Source organism: Vombatus ursinus, unplaced genomic scaffold, assembly GCF_900497805.2.
Source record: "Vombatus ursinus unplaced genomic scaffold, bare-nosed wombat genome assembly UNPS02000582.1, whole genome shotgun sequence".
In the NCBI taxonomy this organism is placed as follows: Eukaryota; Metazoa; Chordata; class Mammalia; order Diprotodontia; family Vombatidae; genus Vombatus; species Vombatus ursinus.
Window position 1 is genome coordinate 5,970,528 of NW_020940360.1, and position 22,931 is coordinate 5,993,458.

General features: G+C 35.6%; 1 protein-coding gene across 1 annotated transcript in view; it reads right to left on the bottom strand.

Annotated features, from left to right (window-relative positions):
• Positions 1 to 22,931, bottom strand: part of ME1 (malic enzyme 1) — a 264,699-nt gene that overhangs the window by 193,239 nt on the left and 48,529 nt on the right. Inside the window, exons 2-3 of the mRNA XM_027856507.1 lie at positions 17,317 to 17,450; positions 6,132 to 6,281 (exon numbers count right to left, since the gene is read on the bottom strand). Coding sequence (XP_027712308.1) covers positions 6,132 to 6,281; positions 17,317 to 17,450 — 284 coding nt within the window. The remainder of the gene's footprint in view (positions 1 to 6,131; positions 6,282 to 17,316; positions 17,451 to 22,931) is intronic.

Consider the following 22,931-nt stretch of genomic DNA (forward strand, 5'->3'; position numbering starts at 1 on the left):
CTGTCTTTAGTTCTCTCAGGATTTCACCAAAAAGGGAAAATGGGAAAAGAACTGACACTGCAATAAGCATCCAACCACTACAGTCTACATCAATCAACTAATCCTCGATAAATCCACAACAGCCCAAGACAATCAATTTATTCCGGAGGGATGGGACCAAGGAGATAGCCTCATCATCAGTGAGGGAGTGTTGAGCATGTTATAGTAGATGTCCTCCAAGTCACTCAATAAAGCTGTAAAAAGGCTAGTCCAAACAATCCCAAACAAAAGCTTACTACTGTGTAATTTCATCAAGTGGATTAAGGAAGTGATAAACTGAACAACCCCCACACCCATATATTATGGATCACTTTATACATTTATCATCATTCATTCAATTGCCTATTTATTAATACCAAAATACCTTTGTTAAAGGACAGCTTTAGCTGTCATGGTAGTTAGAGTACTAGACCTGGAGTAGGAAGACTCATCTTGCTGAGTTCAAACCTAGCCTCAGACACTCACTAACTGTGTGACCCTGGGCAAGTCAGTTAACCCTGTTTGCCTCAGTTCCTCATCTGTAAAATGAGCTGGAGAAGGAAATGGCAAATCACTCCAGTATCTTTGCCAAGAAAACACCAAATGAGGTCATGGAGAGTTGGACAGGACTGAAAAGGACTCAACAACAACAAATCCTTTGTAAAGTCTGACTTTGGTTTTGTAAAAGAGGTACTTATCTTCTTTCTTATACCATCTAAGTATTCCACTCAACTGTCCTTGAAGTGTCTAGGTTCTCTCAAGGTGATTTTTACCATATATTGAGGAACTGGTTTGTTTTTCTCCCCATGGGAAACGAAATTATAATCAAATTCAGAAAGAAGTCAATTTGGGTTTTCTAGATGGGGAAAATGCTTGTTCAAAGTATTATGGTCTACTGATTTGGGTAAAGTCTGGCAAGTATAGTTGGAAGGTGATCGGATAAAGTGAAATTAGATTGATCCCTTATTTCTTACCATAGATGGAAAAAGTGGAACCTTAGGAAACAATCATATGATGGATGGGTGGCACAAAAAAAGCTTATTCCTGAAGAAAGATTAATGGTGATATGCACAGAAAATCAGTTATATTCTTTAAGGGAAGTATAAACTATAATGAGGAAAAGTATCTTTACTCAAAGAAATTTTAGAAAGAAAAATCTGGGATCTGAAGTCACATTAGAGTTCTGAATAAACACAAATAAGAATATAATTGATGAAATTTTTTTTTCCTTTAAAGGAAAAGTGACATAATATAAGTGGGAAAATTATTAGATGTAGGATCAGGAAACTGGGATCCACATCCCAATTTTACCACTTCTTCATTATTATGTACTTGGGAACTCCCATAATTTGAGGGCCTCACTTTCTCCATATGTAACATGAGGGAATTAAATTAGATGACCTTTAAGTTCACTCTCACCTTACTGATATTCTGATTCTGGATATAAAATAAGTAATTTTGGAAAGGAAAGCAGGACAACCTCAGCAGTGCGATAATTTGGTTTCATTATCTGATTTTTTTTTTTAAATCGGGTTTGTTATTCTAAAACAACGCATATTACATTTTTTATACAATACTGTGATCACATTGCAACTTGGATAAAGTGTCTCTTTTTATCCCTTATTTGATGGTAATTGCTTTTTGTGTTCTGCTGAAATAGCTGAACAATGTAATATTTTTCAAAAAATACTATTAGATATTTTACCAGTATAAATATCTTTAACCTGAATGGTCTTATTGAATTACCATTGTCAGACATACCACTAATTACTACAAAGCTTGTATCCTGGAAAGCTTTCCAGTTGGCAGAGCAAAAGAACAGCATTCCAACATTCTTGAATACTAATGCTGGCACAAAAAACCATAACAATAAGATCTTTCAGCTAGATATTTCAACCATAAAAATTCTGTTTTGAACTTTGATACAGGGTTGGCCTATTAGTCATTCATTTTTTTGATGGTAACCCTTTCTAAGAAAAGTAAAATAAAACTGATTCTTCACACTAGATTAAAAATAAACGTGACAATTTTTTTTCAGAAGTTCAATTTTCTTATTGGGCATAAAATATTTGTGTTTTCACACAACATTATTTTTAGGAAAAACATTATAAACTTTAAAGCTCTATAAATATGATTTATTGTTGTTTTATACACAACTATTAAGTGAAAGGAGATAGGAAATAGGGAAATGAGTTGTGATTTCACTGATGTTGGGAACTTCTAGATGAGGAAACTCCCTCTACCAATACAAGTCACCGCTTTCTCTTTATCCTACAGTCAGAGAGTTTGAAAAATACTAAAAGATTAAGTGACTTGCCCAGGGTCACCCAGCCAGTATGGGTCAGAAGAACATGAACCTGGTTCTTTCTGGTTCTGAGTCTGATACTCCATGCTATGCTGCATCAGTAAAATAACTGATTTTCTGTGCATATCACTATTAATCTTTCTTCAGGAATAAGCTTCTTTTGTGCCACCCATCCATCATATGATTGTTTCCTAAGGTTCCGCTTTTTCCATCTATGGTAAGAAATAAGGGATCAATCTAATTTCACTTTATCCGATCACCTTCCAACTATACTTGCCAGACTTTACCCAAATCAGTAGACCATAATACTTTGAACAAATATTAATTTTATATAAATAACATATAAATATACTGATACGGCATCATATTTAATAACGCGGACCACCATTCTATATCATATACAAATGAAGTCAATTTTAAGCGAAATATAACTATAAAATTAGTTTACTGTTTCACAATTTGACATTATAGTTATCAACCAAATATTTTTCAATTTTGAAGAGCTGTGGAACAAAATTCCAAAAGTTTTACCTGCCCTCTGTCATCATTTGTTGATAATCTATCATCTAAAGTAAAATTTAAGAACCCCAAATCTTCATATTAACTTAAATCTAAGATTTGAAGTAACCATAAATGTGTTAATATTAAGGGTGAAAAGAATAATGGAGCTTTGTGACATGAATTACAAGACTAAGTTATACACCTGATAAAAGAATCATTAAGCCTTGAGTCTAAAAAAAAAACAATTTCCTAGGTAACTCAGTTAAGAACTAGTGAATAATGTACCTCAGATTCAGGTTCTTAAACTACAAAATATTCTATGCAACCTAACAAGCAATACTGTAAAAGAGTATTTTGAAATGAAAAGTGTATAAGACTATGAAAATCTGGAAATGACCCAGGTACAAGGAAATCTAAGGACCTTTCTAGCTCTAAATCTATGATTCTGAGTCTAATGACCTTAAGAATAATGCAAAGCATATGTTACCAAACTTAATAAAGAGTAGTTATGTGTATTAATTTTTTAAACTAATAATAACGTAGCGATAGTGGGGCAGAATAATTAGCAAAGTTGTTCAACCAATTTTTGCTCCCCTGCCCCAACTCATTGCTTAGATAAGCTTTTCAGTATAAATGTTCCTCTGTTGGGAGTAACTGTATAAAAGGATCTATAATTCTCTCTCTCTCTCTCTCTTTCTGTTCCCCTCCCTCTCCCTCACCTCTCTCTATGTCTACATCTCCCTTCCTTCCCTCTCCCAACTCTCTGAATCTCTACCTTTAGTTTTGAGCCCCCAGTTAAAGAAGAAAGTACTCTGGCAGACCTCAGAATTAGATTTATTCCTGCTATTTCTCTGGAGACATTTCCCTCTCAACTGCTTCCTCCCAACTACATTTCTAATAAGTACATTCAGATTATCAAAAGTCTGTGATTAAAATTATTTATAAAGACAAAATGAACAATTAAAACAAAGACAGGTAAATAGTCTTTTCCTATGCTCTAAGTGAAAGGTTTCAGGCTTCCATGAGGGAACTCAAGGATTACTGCTTTGTGGTCTATAAACTGAGGACAGTGTTTTAGCAACACAGCATCTATCCTGACACTCTAGCCAAATCAGCTCAAATACCCTTACTTCCTTCCTTCCTTTCTTTACTGAAGTGGCCTCTGCAGGCACTTCTGCTACTCCAGTTCCAAGCAACTTTTCATGGCCTCCCCTTCTCTAGCTCAGTGTGTCTTGTATACATCTCATCAAGAGCTGAGTTCCTCATTGAGTCTGATTCCTACTTAGACTGAACTGTCTTTTAAAGATTACTGATGCACCTGGACAATCACCATTCACCTTTTTTGTTGCTCTCTAAATTCATTTAAAGGATTTGGTCACACCTCACAAAAGGACCATCGGTCATGACTGAATTTTTAAAATTCACTTAATACCTCATTATCAAACCCTTTTCTGATTATTAGATCTTGAGCTTTTAAAAAAAAATTTCTTTATACACGATGTGTCTAAACTTCTTTCTGTCTGAAATGAAGCCATCTTCAATATTTCCCTTTTCTCCTGAATTCTGGATTAAATGATTCCTGTGCGTAAATCCGCATCAGTCCTGTCCTGCTGCTGAGTGGTAATTTTATTATCTCTTGGCCTTATGGTTTTTATAGTTTACAGTGCCCTACCATCCACTGTCTCTACAGTCCCTTCCAGCTCTGCCATTCTGTGATGCTGAACACAAAGTAAAAATCAACACCAGAACACGAAAGGGAACTCTAAGCAATTTTCAAAGACAATTCATTTTGTGGTTTTATTTCTTTGGAGAACTTTTTAAATGTCAAAAGTTCAAAATCTCAGCTTTAAAAAGAATTTAACTTTGCCCCTATTGTGAAACATCAGCTTTGGAATATAAAATGTTGATGCAAAATGCCTGAACATCAAGTAGGAAAAAGGAGTAACAAATCTGTTAATATATATTTATATTTATGTCAACTAAAACTATCTGAACTAAACTCTTCTTCATAGATTACTGATACTATTATTATTGATAATCAGAAAGGGAAAATGTTTTGTTTTCCATAAATGTTTCAATTTCATATGACTTATGTTTTATTATGCCTCATTCACTGTCAATTTTAAATTGATATTTGCAAATAAGGTCTTACTTAAAGGTTTAAATTAAGCCATAAGTGTTTATCCTTCACCACTGAACTTGAATCAAGCAAACCCTTGATTTTTATTTTCTCCTAATACAGATAATAGCTACTAATAGGTCTTCATCTATAACTTATATGCCACACCAAGTCATATTTATACCTGCTGAAGGGAAATACAGAATATCAAAAATAAAGTTTATCACTGCTTTTGTTTACTGCACTTATTAGCCAATTTGACAATTCTTTTGGTAAATGCTGCTTTCCATGAGAGTAATTTCTGAAATTCTTTTCATTTTTTGGCATAGTATACTGGCTTAAATAACAGATTTTTTTTTAAATGAAGAATAACTACAAAGGAAAAGAAAACAACTCTCAGAGTAAAGCAGTCTAGTAAATCAACAATTTGAAAGAAAAGGATGAAACTAAAATTAAGGAAATAATGAAGAAAGGAACTGGGAAACCAGGAAAGCCATTCTTTCCTTTTCCTAGATAGCAACATAGAAGTTAAAGGTGAATATGACCGTAAGACATCATTTTATCCAGTTCCCTGATTCTGCAAAAGAAAATACTGAGGTCTAGTGAGCTAAGTAACTTGTCCAAGATAACACAAGTAATAAGAATATGACTCAGGATTTGAGTACAGGTGGTTTGAATCTCAATCCAGTGCCTTTTCCATTATACTACAATGTCAATGGGCACAGGAAACAAATTTGTAAGGATATATCCAGCAATGATACGTAAATCTACAAGTAAGAAAAGTTTGTGTAATATCACCTGTAATGTCCTGTTTATTAAGAAACTTGTCTCTGAAAGAAATTTAATAGTCATTTTTGAATGAGAAGATAAAGTATATACTTTTTGTTTCCAAAAAAACTGACTTTTCTGAAAGCAGATAAGACCATATTGTTCAGACCTTCAAAATCAATTTTAACTAAGATTAATTATTTTGTAAAGTAAGCCAACCTGTTTAAGTGAGATAACAAAATTCATCCATGTTCTTCTATTTCTCCAATGTCATATAAACTACAATTTATTGCTCCTCAGAATATAGTTTCAATTATTTTAATTATTACAATCAACTGCTTTTTTTTTAAGCCTTCCAAAAGGGGGAAAAAAGTACAATGATTTGATGTAAAGTAGAAATTACATACATAAATTACATACCTTGGCCTCCGAAATGCTAGGCTATACTGCTGGCAAGCCAGTCCCACTGTGGGAGTATAAACGATAGGCATGAATTTCTCAATGTCAGAAGTCAGCACTCTGTAGAAAAGCTTTTCATTTTCATCCTGAAGGTCCATTAAAAGAAGATATCTGTGGAGAATGAAATATAATTAGATCTAGATCTTAATACACCTACATGTTAATCATAAAGTAGTTGTCTACTTTATCTAATTAAAATATTTCTTAAAGCAAGTATGCATGCTTTCTTAAATTTAGAGTGTATTATGTCTGATACTCACTAGCAACATATAATCTAACAAAATATGGGCAGACTAAAGGACTGTAAAACTGAGCTAGATATCAGACAAGTTAAAACTATTGCTAAAGTGACACTTAAATATTAAAGTCACGTCAGCAGTATTATTTCTGTCTTTGGGTAAGCCTGCCTCAATTCTATCATGTTTTAGAAATGGGTGTATTATGTGAAAGGAATTATATTAGGTGCAGGAGATACAAAGACATAATATTCCAGTAATTCCTGTGTGGAAAAAGTAGCATAAAAAAGTCAACACATGGCAGACTCTCTGTGGGCACCACCAATCTCCACTGAACGGACAGCCCCCTGGAAAATGCAGTTTTAGGCCTCCACAGCCACAGAATGACTGGCCAGGGAGGGCAGAGATAAGTCAGCCATAGGAAATGTGGAACTAACAATGGGAGGAAGGGGTCTAGCCAGTCATTTGGGCATGCAGACAGAGGCAGACAGGGAGACCACTCTTAGCAACAGGGCAGAGAGCAATAGTTGGGAGGTGGTTTCCCTTCCCAGGCAACACAGAGAAGAGAATGAGAATTGGCAGGGAGGTATTAAGACTGGTGGCTGCAGCTCCAATCAAGAAAACACATTACAGAGAATTTAAAGCAATTAAATCTATCTATTTGACTTCCCTTCTTCTACCAGTCCGGGGAGCTCTTACCCCTTTGTCTTCCTCCCTAGTGCCTTACTAGGGCAACCTAGAAACCATTTGGGCTGCTTAAGTGCCCATAATCTAGATGAGATAGAAATCACTAACTCTATTTCCTTTTGGTAAGATGGGAGATCACCATCCTAACCATCTTTCATTTTACTACCTTCTAAGATCCCCTAGGCCTTATCATTTTCCTCACACTTCAGACTATCAGCACTGTCATCTAACCTACAGATTTAGCTTACAGGTATAACCCCCTGGGCCCTGCCATATGCCTGAACCCCTAGGATATCTGGGATTTTTCATGTGCTATGTACTATAACTTTCTTTTATGTACCAATTAAAGTGTGAGATTGTTGAGAAGAGACACTATACAGCCTTTTCTGTTTGTGTTCCTAGATTTTAGCACAGTGTTTGACACATATTGTAAATGCTTAATAAGTGCTTTTTAAAAATAAAATTTTATTAATGTTTTCTGTTTTTACATATATCATCAAACTTCCCTCAAAATCCCTTTTCCCTCTCAGTCATTCCATATATTTTAGAGAAAAAAAAAGAAAAAAATCAGCAAAACTGCTCAATATTGAGAAAATCTGATTTGTTACTGTCCTTTCCATTTTTTCCATTTACACTGCTGTAGTCATTGCTTGTTTTATTTCTGTTTACATTATTTTGCACCAGTTCATATACCTTTTAATGTTTCTTTGTGTTCTTTATATTCAACATTTCCTACACTACAGTAATATTCCATTTCCATTTACCAAAATTTGTTTGGTAATCAATGGAATTACTTTGTTTCTAGTTATGCACTAACAAACAAAAGTGCTACAATAAATATTTTAGCATATATAATGAGATCCTTCTTTTTTTCAATGCCCTCACTGGGATATATGCCTAGCAGGGAGAGTTGACTTAAAGGACATAAACACTGTTCTATTTTGATTTCTAGAACAGCTGGTCCAATTCACAGTTCTACCAATTCTTCCTTTGACAACTGTTTGTTTATAACCTTTAACCATTTATCTACTAGGAAAGGGCACTATAAAGCATAGACATAGAAGGATCTTTCTGAAATATGACAAAAAGAAAATACATCCTTAAAGCCAAAAGCTTGCATTATATGCAATGGGAAACACTAGAAGCTTTCTCACTAAATACAACAGTAAAGCAAGGATTATTTGACCTATTTCCAGAAATGTTAGCATCACCACTAGGTGTCACTGTGGATCCCTTTAGTCGCAGCAGACAACAAAGTCTCTACTCCCCCGTACCCAGGGGAAGGAGTTAGAATGAAAATCTCCAAAAGCCTGAGCCAGCTGGAGGTGGGACTTGCACCTCAATCCACTCCTCCCTTCCATTACCCAACTCAGAGAATGGCAGAAGAAAAAGCGTTAGCTCCAAAGTCCCCATGAGCTACATTCATTTTTCTAGCGAGCCACAGCTGCATTTTATGAACTCTACTTGTGGGCCAGGCTTGCTCACTGTCATTATACAACTTTCAGTTTTGTTTTACTGTTATTTCTCCTTACACTGCTAGAATCATATTATTTTCTCAGTTATTGTGCTCTCTCTATCAGTTCATGTGTATCTTCTTATATTATTTTTCTGAACTCATCATTATTTCTTATGGCACAGTAATATTCTAATACATTCATATACCACAGTTTGTTTAGCTATTCCTCCAAAGATGGGCATCTACTTTGGTTTTTGCTACCACAAAAATGTTACTATAAATATTTTGTTAAATACAGAAAGTTTCCCTCTTTAACCTACTTAAGGTATATGTTTTGCAGCAATCCTGGCCCCCCAAAAGAGTTCATAAAATACATTTCACTATCTTTATTACAGAGGTGAGAGACTATAGATGGGTGCTAAATGTTGCATGGGCTGTTAGGTATGGTTGATGTATTGGTTAATTTTGCAAAATTCTTTTTAAATCTTCATTCCAAGGGAAGGCTCACTGGATAGGAAAGGGGGGAGAGGAGAAGCACATATTCAGAAATGATACAAATGATACAAAAATAAAAGATATCAATGAAAAATATTTTTAAAGACTGAAGACTACATTATGAAGGCAAACTTTAAACAATGTAACTCATAAATGCTAAAAGACAAAGACTAAAAAAGGAAAAGGGAAGATATTTAAGATCCACAAGATCATCAGGAATTATGGACAGGCTGAACATTGAAAATACATCATTTTGCATGTAAAACTCTTTTGAAATATGGTTTCAATCGTATGATGACCAACTTTGATAGACTTAGCTCTTCTCACCAATGCAATGATCTAAGACAATTCCAAAAGACTCATGATGGAAAATGCTATCAACATACAGAGAAAGAACTATGGAATCTGAATGCAGATTGAAGAATACTATTTTCTTTTTTGTTTTTTTTCCTTTCTAGCGGTTTTTCTCTTTTGTTCTGATTCTTCTTTCACAACATGACTAATATGGAAATATGTTTATTATGATTGCACATTATAGCCTATATCAGATTGCATGCCATCTTGGGGAGAGGGAAAAATTCAAAACTCAAAATCTTATAAAAGTGAATGTTGAAAACTAAAAATAAATTAATTTAAAAAAATACACCTTCAAGCTATCTTTCCAGATTGATTTCATATTATTCCCCTCCACATGCACACTACATTCCACTATATTCAAATTCCACTATTTTCTCTCTCCCTCTCTTTAGAAAGATAGACAGATAGACTGATTGATAGATAGACAGATACTAATTGATAGATAGATAGATACCTGGAATGCTCTTTACCCCGCTCAATTCAGTCTCTTAGAGTAACTACCTCTCTTTAAGAATTAACTTAGCTGCCACCTCCCACACAAAGGCTGATAATCTATTATTCTTCTCACTTCCCACCTCAAATTACTTTTTATTTGTTTTGTATATTATTTATTTGTTTTGTATATTAAAATATTAAAAGTCAAACAAAAGATTTAACATTTGATCATAGAGGTAAAGCCACTGAAGTTTACTAAACAGGGAAGTTACATGGTCAGACTTTTACTTTTAGAAGATCAATCTAACAGGTAAGGGGAGTGGGAAGAGATTTGAGGCAGGGAAATCATTCAGAAGGCTACTATAACAATCCAAGAATAAGGTTATTAAGGCCTGCACCGTAACAGGTGGCAGTCAGAGTAGGAGATGTTACAACAGGATTTATCAACTGACTGGATATGGGAGGTGAAAGATGATGAGAAGTCGAGCACAACAACACTTAGGTTGCAAGCATAAGTGACTGGGAGGATGGTAATAGGTTGGAAGAGGGAAGGGTTTGGGAAGAAAGGTAATGAGTTCAATTTTGGATACGTCAAGTTCAAGGTATCTATGGGACATCCAGTTCAAGATGTTTAATATAAAATTGGAGATGTGAGACTAGAAGTCAGGCAAAAGGTTAAGGGCTGGATATGTAAATCTGAGATTCACCTGCATAGAAATAATAACTGAATTCATGGGAGCTAATGAGATCACCAAGAAAAACAGTATAGAGGGAAAAGAGAAGAGGACCCAGGACAAAGCTTTGGCCAACACTCACAGACAGACTGTGACCTAGATGAGGTTCCAGCACACTGACAACTGAAGAATATTGAAAAGAACAATCACATATGTAGAAGGAAGACTAGGACAGAGTCATAAAAACCTAGAGAGCAGAAAGTATCAAGAAGAAGAGGGTGACTACCAGTCTCAAAAACTGCAGAAAGGTTGAGAATTAAGAAAAGGCCATTAGAATTTGTAATTAAGAGATCCTCAGTCAGCTGTGAGCTCTTCTACCCAGCATGCACTTGCCTCCCTGCTGCTTCCACGTGTGGTACCACCTGCTCTGTCTGTCTCTCTGTCTCTCTCTCAAGGGTTTAAACTTACCACTCCAAAGTTTGCCAAGGACGATGATATTGCTGCTGTCATTAACAATGGCTCCAGAATGTGTAAAGCTGTCTCTGCAGAAGACAATGCTCCTTGGGCTATCTTCCCTTCCACTGTTGGGTACCCCACACATCAGGGTAGGATGGCGGCTATGGATCAGAAAGACAGCTACATGGGGGATGAGGCCCAGAGCTACAGAGGTATTCTGACTCTGAAACACCCCACAGACCATGGTACTGTATTGACGTGGAGATCTGACATCATACTTTCTACAATGAGTTCCCTGTGATCCTGTGTTGCTCATAGAAGCCTCCCACAACCCCAGAGTCAAGACAGAAAAGATCACATAGATTAGGTTTGAGACTTTCAACACCCCACCCATGAATACTGCAATCCAGGCTGTGCTATCCCTGTATGCCTCTGGTCGTACCATTGGTATCATGATGGACTATGGTGCTGGTATGGCCCACACCATGTACATCTATGAAAATGACACCCTTCCCCATGACATCCTCCATCTGGATCTGGTTTGCCATGATCTGATGGACTACCTCATGGAGATCATGATTGACAGAAGGTATAGTTTCACTACCACAGCTGAGAAAGAAATTATGTGTGACATCAAGAAGTTGTGTTATGTAGCCCGAGACTTGGAGCAGGAGTTGGCCAGTGCTGCACCTAGTTCTTCTCTGGAAAAAAGTTAAGAGCTCTCTGATGGTCAGGTTATCACCATTGGCAATGAAGGATTCAGGTGCCCAGAAGCTCCCTTCCAACCATTTTTTTTAAGATGTGGAATCCTGTAGAATCCATGAAACTACCTTCAACTCAATCATGAAGTGTGATGTTGAAATCTGTAAGGATTTGTACACCAACACCATACTGTCTTGTGGTATCACCATGTACCTAGGCATTGCTGACCAGGATGTAGAAGGAGATCATAGCCCTAGTCCCCAGGACAATAAAAATAAAGATCACTGTCCCTCCTGAGGGCAAATATTCTATGTGGCTTGGAGGCTTCATCCTGGCCTCTGACCAATTTGAGCCATTTACATAAATAAATCCAGACAAAAGAGGGAATGGGAGAGGGTACTTTTTGTATCTTCCGCATTAATAATTTTTCCTTTCTTTTAATTGTAAGAGCCATAATGGCCCCCTAATTTCCATCCCTGCCCCAACACAGATGTAAATGAAGGCTTTTTAATAGTCTCCAGGGGAACTGCATGAAATCGGTGTCAGTAAACTTACGAGAGTGGAGGAGTTTTACCTGTTCACTGATTTAAAACTAGTTCAAATAAAAGTGCACATGTTAAAGAAACTTAAAGCGAAAAAAAAAGATCACTGGTAACTTTGGAGAGAGCAGTTTCAGTTGAATGATGTGGTTGGAAACCACACTGCAGAGAGTTAAGAAAAGAGTGAGAGGAAGAGAGATGGAAGTGAAGAGGGGGAGGGGTTTTGGGGTGCTCCTAGTTGCACAGAGGCACCCCAAGATCACGGGAGGTTTTGGGGTGCTGGGAAAAGCCCCAGATCGCAGCGCAGATCTGCCTGAATGAATTCAACCCAAATCTTCTTCCAGCCAGAGAAATAGTTTATTAAAGATATAGCATATAGGCCAGACTCCCAAGGGACCCAAACATCAGTGATCTAAATGGGGGCTAGGATGGATAAGACAGGTGAATCTTAAGCCAGGTGATGTCTGAATGGGGGTCTGAATGGGGGAGGCCAGGTGATGCCCTAAAGACGAGCAGGCTTGAGAAAACCTCAGCCTCTTGGGCTGAGGAAAGCTCAGCTTCTAAATGGGGGCTGGGGGCTAGGAAGGCCAGGTATGAGCGGGCATGAGGCAGTCTCAGCCTTTTGGGTGTGAGAACAGCTCAGCATCTGAATGGGGCAAAGGTGAATCTTAAGTACAGAAAGACTGTGGGAGGGGTCTAGGAGTGGCCAAGTAGTTTGGAGTGACTGGAGGAGGGGTCTAAGGAGGAGATCTGGATGGGAGTGGCCAGTAAGCTGGGGTGAACAGAACTCCTGGGTCCTGGACCTCGTGGTGCCTAGCTAGGATTAAGGGTGAGAAATGACCAGGGGTCACAGGAAAGTAAAACAATGGGAAAGTCCAGTTGAAGGGGTGGAGGTGATTGGGAAAAAAAAGGGTCCAGGTGTTTGGAAGGTCTGAGAGATTTGAACAGACAATGAGAATAGATAATGAAGGGAACTGGAAGGGGGGAAGTTTGCTTTCAAATGGAGCTAAAGAGAGACACACAGGAGGTTCTTTTCAGGGTCTGGGAGGAAAGATGCGTATCAAAAAGGCCAGGCCGAGGTTTTGGAAAAGGGCTTAACAATAAAACTATTGTGGCAAAGGTCTCGGCTTCTGAAACTGAATGAAACCCTCTTCAGAAGCACTGATTATAGATGGATTTCTAATGGAGTGACATACACCGTGTAGAAACTAACAGCAATATTGTACAATGATCAGCTGTTAATGACTTAGCTATTCTCAGCAATGCAATGATCCAAGACAACTCTGAAGGACTTATGATGAAAAATGCTGTCCATCTCCCGAGAAAGAACTGATGGTTCTGAACACAGACTGAAACATACGTTTTTACTTTGTTTTTCTTGATTTTTTTTGTCTGTGTTTTCTTTCACAACACGACTGTTATGGAAATGTATTGCAGGACTGCATGTGTATAAGAAAGGATTAAAAGTTAGGCTTTCACAACAGAACATGGGGATTCTGAGGACTTCCAAGACCAACCAATCAGAAAGTGCCCCAAACATTCCACAAACAGCAAGTTCCTTAAGAGCCCAGGAGGCTAACCTGGTTGCAACCAGTGGGGATCAAGGACAGGGCCTCGATAGGGCAAAGGTTTTTCTCCACGCCTTACTTAATAAGCTTACTGAATATTAACTGACAAACCTCGAGGGCGGAGATTTTGAACATGTGACATACGAAGTGGAAGGAGTTCACAGAACATGGGATGAGATGTCCAGGAAGAGTGTAACTCAGATGAACTAGACCAATCCTAGCCCTGGTGGGTGGAGTATAGATCTTACTAACTATTTAAAAATTGATTGTACCACTGAACTAGTGCCCACGTGCCTGCTTTTCTCGAGAGAAAATAAAGGCTTTCCTTCACTCACTCCTGTAGTAGATTTTTGTTTCAGACTTTTCTAACACGTGTATAACCCATATCGCATTGCTTGCCTTCTCAATGAGGAGCAGTGGGGAGGGAGGAAGGGAGAGAATTTGGAACTCAAAGTTTTAAAAACAAATGCTAAAAATTGTTTTTACATGTAACTGGGGAAAAACAAAATACTAAAACAATTGGGGGGAGAACCTGAGAGGTATCCTCTTCCCCTCATTCTATATTACTCTACATATCCAATCATTGCCAAATTTTGTTTCTACCACCATAACACCTTTTACCCCTAATGCCCTTCTTTCAACTTCCACTGGCATTAACTATACCAGTTCAGGACCTTAACATATCTCATCTGGACTACTACAACAGCCTCCTAATTGGTTTCCCTTTCTCAAGCTTCTCCCCTCTCCCAATCTAGCTTCCACACAACTGCTAAATTGATATTCCTAAAGAACAAGTCAGACCACGTCACTCCTTTGTTCAATAAATCATACTGGCCCCCATTACCTCTAGGATGAAAAACAAACTCCTCTACTTGGCATTTAAAGCACTTTCTAAGTGCTTTAAAGAAAGCATCTTTCTGACCACCTTTCCAGTCTTATTATTCATAAATTCCCTTCATGTACTATCTAGTAAAGCAAAACTAGGCTTTTTGCTATTTCTTACACATGACAATCCATTTGCTTCTCAACAAGCATATATTAAATACCAACTCTCCATGCCTTTGCACAGGCATGAGCTAATTAAGCTAACATGCTTGCCTTATATTTCCTCCTTCCTGCTTTCTCTTGAAATCCCTAGCTTCCTTTAAGGTTCAGCTAAATAGTCACTTCCTGCCTGAGGCCTTTCCTGATCTCTTCATCAGTGATCCATCACTCCTCCCCAAACTTACTTTTCATTCGTTTTGAACATTATACTTTTTACTTACATGTGTTCATACTGTTTCTGCCTACAGAGTGTAAGCTCCTTGAAGGGAGAGAATGTTTTGTTTTTTCTTTTCATCTTCAGGGCCTAGCACATTGCCTGACATATCAAGGACATAATAAACATTTGCTGATTAAAGGCTGATACTAAATTATAATAAAAATTAAAGATACACTTAGGAGATTTTCTTCCCCCATTTTTCAAGCAAACTTAAAAATTTTACTCACAAAACAGAAAATACATTATTAATTTAAAGTAATAATAATGAATTCCAACACTACTAACTACTTTGTTTTTAAGCCACTACCTAAAGTCTTATTACTATAAATCACAAAGGATTTTTAATCCAACTATAAAATAATCGACAATGTTTAAAAGTCAGTGTCCACTTTAAAAGAGAGAAATAGCAAAAGAATATGTAAAGGCTTAGTAAATTAAATTAATCCTAATCTATCATAAATGAGACTAAAGATTTTTCCTGTCTTAGAGGCCAATTCTATTTCATAATGTACAAGTAATTCTATGTAATTTTGACTTGCATGTTCGAAATTAGAAAATAGAGGACTACCAACCTAAAATGGCATCAGTATCAAATTCAGGACTGTCTTTCAAAGTATCTTTTTTAAAGTTCTGTATCATCAAGGAAAAGAAGAAAAGAATAAATTGCCTGCCACAGGATTTCTGCCTATTATTTATGGTCAGTCCAAAAGTAGCTAACAGCACAGGAAACCTTAAACATAAGGAGAGTAAACTATGAAAATGTATAACTAAATTTAAAAAATTAAAATCTAATTAAAACATAAAGACAAAAAAATCCAAAATGATAAAAGAAATAGTGGTGCCATGGCAGAAACAATGGAGCAGCAGGTAACATAAAAGGCAGAAAAAAATTGAAAAGAAAATTAAGAGAGATCAATGAAAATGGCTGAAAATGGTTTAATGAGAAAAAAAACCTTTTAAAATCAAAGTTCTTAAAATATTTTTCTCAACCTACATCTTGGCTCTCTTATTAACTTATTCATTTGAATGCCTTCCCTGAACAACTTTTAATTTCCACATTTCAATTAGGGAGGCAGCAAGATAGGATGGCAAGCCTTAATCAACACAGGGCAAAGAGGCTTTGATTCCAGAGTGCTAAAATTTAATGGTGCACTTCCTCCCCTTGGCAATCAACATCCCTTTTCACAACCTATTGTTCCTTTTTTGGAATTTACCACTACAAAGTGCAACCACCTCAGAGACATTATCTGAAAGGTTCTACCACTATTACACCTGTTTTCTGAGCCCCTGTTGGGATATGAGGGCTGAATTCTCTGGGGGATAAGTTCAACTCCCCATTTTACTGCATTTACCATTAAACCGCGTTATGCAGTTGCCCTCTACCAGGTGAATTTGTCACAAATGCAAATACTCCAAAGTACAATTCTGTAGAGGGCTTCCCAACATGTACGGCACAACCTTCTCATCTTTTTCTTACCAATACTGTTCTACATATTCTATAAGGACACAAATCATATCTCCAAAGAATCAAAATTGTGCATTACCAAAAGGATAATGGAGAGACAAGTGCCACTGGTACAAATATGCTATAGTATATTCCCGATGACTTCTAAGCAAGCAGCCACTATAATAGAACTCTTTCAAGTAATGTATTGCTGGAAAATGTAGGCTAGCTATGTAGCAAAATGAGAGATAACAGCTCATGTATTCCATTTGTATCTACATAATGTCCAACAGATGGACAGCAACAAAGTGATACTAGAGCAGTATACAACGCTTGATTTGGAATCAGAGGAAAGACCTGAGTTCAACTCTAGCCTCAGGCACTTATTAACTGTGTAACCCTGGTCAAGTCACTTAATCTCTCTCAGTCTCAGTTTCCTCATTTTACAAATGAGGATAATAATGGCATGTACCTGAGAAGAATATAAGGATCAAATGAGATAAACTTACATAAGGTGTATCGTAAACATAAAATTACTATATAAACACTAGCTACAGATATAGGCACACTGGCTAAACCCTCTGTGAAGGATTTATGGGACAACATGGACAAGAGTTGCTAAGGGTGAATGTGTGGATAGGTTACTTTCTGTACCACTGGAAGAATTATTCATATTAATGAAACCACAGAGCCACTTAAGTACCAAAGCACATTAATTAAAAGAATTATAGATGAAGGGATTTTACTTTTTTGTCTCTGAACTTGCCCATCAAATACCACAGAAAATCAGGCAGATGTTATTAAATACATAATAAATATCTTTAAAAGTGATTTACCTGTCAAAATCTGAGTTCAGCCGGTCGAAATTCTTAACAACTCTAAAGACCTGGATGTCTTGATCAAGAAAACAAGGTGGTAGTAATCCATGTATATTCAACTGTTGTCTCTCTTCCAAAGTGAAAGCCATACCCTAAGAATAAATGAATATAACATAAATCCCAGAGAAAGCACAAAGGACATTTAAAACAAAAATGGTGCCTTGATTTTTAACTATGAAAGGCAGAATGGTTTACTTCAAAGAAAACCACATTAAAAGAGCACTGATAATGTATGACTACAAGTGTTTAACCTCACTAAGCCTCAGGTTCAAGCCATACCTACCTTTTGGAGTTGTATACAGATAAAATATATAACTGATAGAAATGAAACTGTTTTGAAAAATATGCACCACTATACAAATATAAGGAGGAATCATTACTTTTCAAACATACTGAACTGCTTACTGTACACATTAGTATGTTCCCACCTCCCAACCTTGCCTATTGAAATTCTACTCATCCTTCAAGTTCCAGTGCAAAATCTTGCATGAAGCTCCCACTGATTCCCACAGATGGAAATAATCATTTCTTTCCCCAGCTATATATGGTACAATGCCCTTTTATCTTACCTATGCTCTGAGTATACTTTATCTACTATTAATTATTAAACATTTATTATATAGCATTATAAATGTATGTGTTACATCCCTTGACTTACAATATAAATTCAATGAAAGGAGAGCTAAGTCTGAATTGTCTTTATTTCTCCCCCAGGGTATAACAGAACTTCATCCATTCTGACCCTTAGGAAATGATTATTGAATACACGAAAAATGAAATGTTAAAGACAGGTAAACTGTATTCTTTCACAGAATTAAGACCAAAATCAGGAAGAATGAATAATTTTTTAATCCCACCATGAAAAGATAATATAGTGACAGAGATGATCAAGACACAAATCAAGAAGAAAATTACTCCAAAACATCTATAATCAAGTCCTCAAAGATTCAGTACAAGTTCAATCAGAACTCCTGAAGAATGAAGAGTTTTAAAATGAGCTTTAAATTATTTTATAAATCAAATGAGATTGCTAGAGAAAAGAATTTGAAAATAAACAAGTGTATTAGAGGAAATAATTATAAAGTAAATGAATGTTAAGGAATAAAGAATTGGAAAGAAAATCAATATTTTGGTATGAGATAATATTTACCCAAGCAACAGACTCCTTGAAAATTAGAATGGACTAAAGACAAATTAATGACTCCATGAGATAAGAAACATTTTTTTTAAAAGCCAAAGACTGAAAAAGTAGAAGAAAATGGAAAGTGTTTCATATGAAAAAAGAAAGAAATGACATGGAAAACAGGAAAGGAAAAATAAATTAAGACTCATTAGACTACATGAAAACCATGATTCCCTTCCCCCCCTCCAAAAAAAAGAGCCTAGACACCTTTCAAGAAATCATGAAAGAAAACTGCCCAGATTTCCTAGAACCAGAAGGGAATATAAAAGAAAAGAAAAAAGAAAAGAATCTACAGGTCTTCTTCTGGAAAACAAAACAAAGTAAAACAAAATGATAGTTCCCAGAAAATTACACCTCAAATCCAGAGCTTCCAAACCAAGGAAAAAATACATATTGCAAGCATCCAGAAAGAAACAAGTTTAAATACTGAGGAGCCACAATGAGGACCATACAAGATTTGGCAGCTACTACTTTAAAAGAGTGAAAATCTTGGAATACTATATTCCAAAAGGCAAAAGATATGGCTTACAACTAAGAAGAACTAACCTAGCAAAACTAAGCAAAATCCTATATGGAAAAAATAAGCCTTTAAAGAAATAAAGGACTTCAAGCATTGCTGATGAAAAACCAGAACTGAGAAGAACGTCTGAAATACAAATACAAGAGGTCAGAGAAACATAAAAAAGGTAAATAAGAACAAACTATTATAAGGGACAATGATGAACTGTTTACATTTTAATAGGAGGAGAGACACATGGCCTCTCAGAACCCTAGTATTATCAGGGGTTTCAGAAAGAATCTAATAAGATAGAGGCCAAGAGAGCAGTTTTGCTGTTTTGATGTTCTTATTAAAAAAAAAAAAGGGAGAGGGAAGGGAAAAGTAATATATTAGGAGTGAGAAAAGGCAAGAAGAGGAGAGAATTATCTCACATTGGGATGCACAAATACAAGAATATACCAGAGAGAGAGAGAAGAGTGAAGGGTGGGGGCACTTGAACCTTACTTTCATCTGAACTGGTCAAAGAAACGTCAAACATACAAAGTAGCATGCAAAAAAAATACATTTCACTCAATATCAACACAGAAGGTAAAAGGTAGAGGGGAAAGGAGGAAAAAGAAGACAACAGATTAAGGTAAGGATTAGTCCTAATCAAAATAAAATCTAACCATAGACAGTGGATCATGAAGAAGTTTAAAAAGAAAGAAAAAATTAGAACTTGTGATTGGAATCTGGACAACAGAAAAAGAAAGGCAGAGTGGCAGAAGTAGATTATATTAAACCTAGAGTATGGGTGCTGAGCACAACTCCTTCTTGGCCATTACCTTCTTAAAAAAGGGACAGGAAAAAAGGAAGGAAAACCATAAGAGAATAGGCTTATAAAAATGCATAATTAATCGTCATAACTGTAAATGAGCCTGGGATGAATCCACCCAAGAAAAGGAAAAAAATAGCAGAACAGATTATAAAGCAGAATCCGACAATATGTTGTTTACAAAAAACACAGGTAAAACAAAGATTCACACAAATTTAAAAAGAAAAAAGAGACTGGAGCAAAAATTGTTATGTGTCAGGTGAAGTTAAAAAAAAAAGGCAGAGATAGCAATCACGCTGTAAAAAAAAAAAAAAAAAGGCAGAGATAGCAATCATGCTCTCAGACAAGGTGACACCAAAAATAGGCTTAATTAAAAGAGACAAAGGTGGAAATTACATTTTCCAAAAAGGCACCATAGACAATAAATCAATGACAATACAAAATATAGATTACCAAATGACATAGCATTCAAATACTTAAAGGAAAAGCTAAATAAATTATAGGAAAATATAAAAGAGGGGGAGGGTAGGAGGTCACAATGTTTCCCTTTCAGACATTGATAAATCTAACAACAATAACAAAAACTAGAAAGAAATTAAGAACCTGCATAGAATTACATCAAAGTTAGATATAACAGACTTCTAGTGATTACTAAATGGGAACAGAAAAAGAGCTTTACAAACAAATGCTGAAAAGCAGACATTTTAAACATATCTTCTACAGACTGCAATGTAACAAAATTATAATCAATAAAGGACTGCTAAAGAAGCAATTACAAATTAAATGCAAACTAAATAACTTCATCCTAAACAATGGGCAGGTCACAGAACAAATCACAGAAAAATAGTCAATTTCATTAAAAAGAATGACAACAAAGTAAAAATATGAAAAAAATTTTGAGATGAAGTCAAAACAGTTCTTAGTAGAAAGTATGTATTTCTAAACATTTTCATCAATAATGGAGAGAAAGTGCAGGCCAACAAACAGGGCATGCAACTAAAAATAAAATAAACTAAAAACTTTAAAACTAAAAAAACTTTAAAACCCTATTAAAACACCAAGAAGATCAAAGAAGAGATTAACAAAATTGAAAGTCAAAAAAAATAAATAAAACTAAAAGCTATTTTTGAAGAAAACAATAAAAAGTTAATTAGCTAATTTGATATTTAGAAAAAGATGAAAATCATATAATGAATATAAAAAAGGTAAGTACATAACAAATCAAGAAGAAATAAAGGAAATTCTAAAATGTTCCCCAATTTTATGCCAATAAAAATTGACCAAGTAAATGAAATGGAAATTTACAAAACACAAAATGCCCAGATTAATATAACAAGACAAAAATGACATTCCAAAGAAATCAGGGACCTAATGGATTTGTGAGCAAATTCAAATATTTAAAGAAAAATTAATTCCAATATTATTTTTAAAATAGGGGAAAAAGGATACTGCCAAATTTCTTTTATGATACAAATATTGTTTAGATACATAAACAAGGAAGAGTCAAAACAAAAAGAATACCATAGACTAGTATCTCTACTGAATACTAATGCAAAACTTTTAAACATGTTATCAAAGAAACTGTACCAGTGTTTCACAAAGGTTATATACTATGATCAAGTTGGATTTACACTAGGAATACAGGATTAGTTCAATATTAGGAAAACTGTAAACATAATGGACCACATTAATAACAACAACAAAAATATTTGACTATACCAACAGATGAATAAAACTTACCAAAAACAAAAGCCTGTATTATATGTAGTGGTGACAAACTAGAGAGGCCTGTCCAATAAAATCAAGAGATACTAGGGATGTCAACTTTAATTATCACTATTTGCTATAGTGCTAGAAATGCTAGCTATAATGAGAAGACAAGAAAAAGGAATTGATAGAATAGGCATAGGCAAAGAAAAAACAAAATTTATGATGTTTTGCAGATGACACTGGTGGTCTACCTAGAGAATCAACTATAAATTAATTGAAAGAGTAATAATTTCAGCAAAATTGAAGGATAAAAAAAAACCCCTCATAAATCACCAGAATTTTTATAGTTCACTAACAAAACCTTGCAGAAAGAGATACAGAGAAATTCCACTTAAAATAACTACAGAATTATTAAAATATTAGGGATACACACCTAGTAGTAATATTACTGGGTCAAAGGGTATACATAGTTTTATAGTCCTTTGGGCTATAATGGAGTTCCAAACTCCATCAACAATTTATCAGTGTACCTATTTTCCCCTTATCCCCTCCAGCCTTTGCCATTTCTGACAGGTGTGAGGTGGTACCTCTGAGTGCTTTTAATTTGCATTCTCTTTTCAATAATGATTTAAAGCATTTTTTCCCATATTACTACAGGAAGCTTTGACTTCTTCTTCTGAAAATTGCCTGTTCATATCCTTTGCCCATTTATCAATTGGGAAATGACTCTTAATTTTATAAATTTGACTCAGTCCCATACTCAGTATACATCTGAGAAATGAGGTTTTTATCAGAGAAACTTGATGTAAAAATTTTTAATATTACTTCATTGTCTATGGTATCTTTTGACAACATGTAGTTTCCTTGACCTCTTTTAATTAGATGTTTTTGCTTTTACTTCGTCTGAGATCATCATTGTTACCTGACTTTTTTTTTTTACTTCAGCTGAAGCACATTAGATTATGCTCCCGCCCTTTATTTTAACTCTTTATGTGTGTTTCTGTTTCCAATGTGTCCCTTGTAAACAACATAGTGTTGGATTCTGGTTTCTAATCCATTCTGCTACCTGATTCTGTTTTTTGGGTGAGCTCATCCCACTCACATTCACTGTTACGATTTGTTGTTGTTGTTCAGTCGTTTCTGTCATGCCCAACTCTTCATAACCCTATTTTGGGGTTTTCTTGGCAAAGATATTAGAAACTGAGGCAAATGAGGTTAAGTGACTTGTGCAGGGTCACACAGCTAGCAAGTATCTAGGAACATATTTGAATTTGCATCTTCCTGATTTCATATCTAGTGCTCTATCTATTGTGTTACCTACCAGCCCTGATCACCCAGAAGGCAACGTATGATTTGGGGGGGGGAAA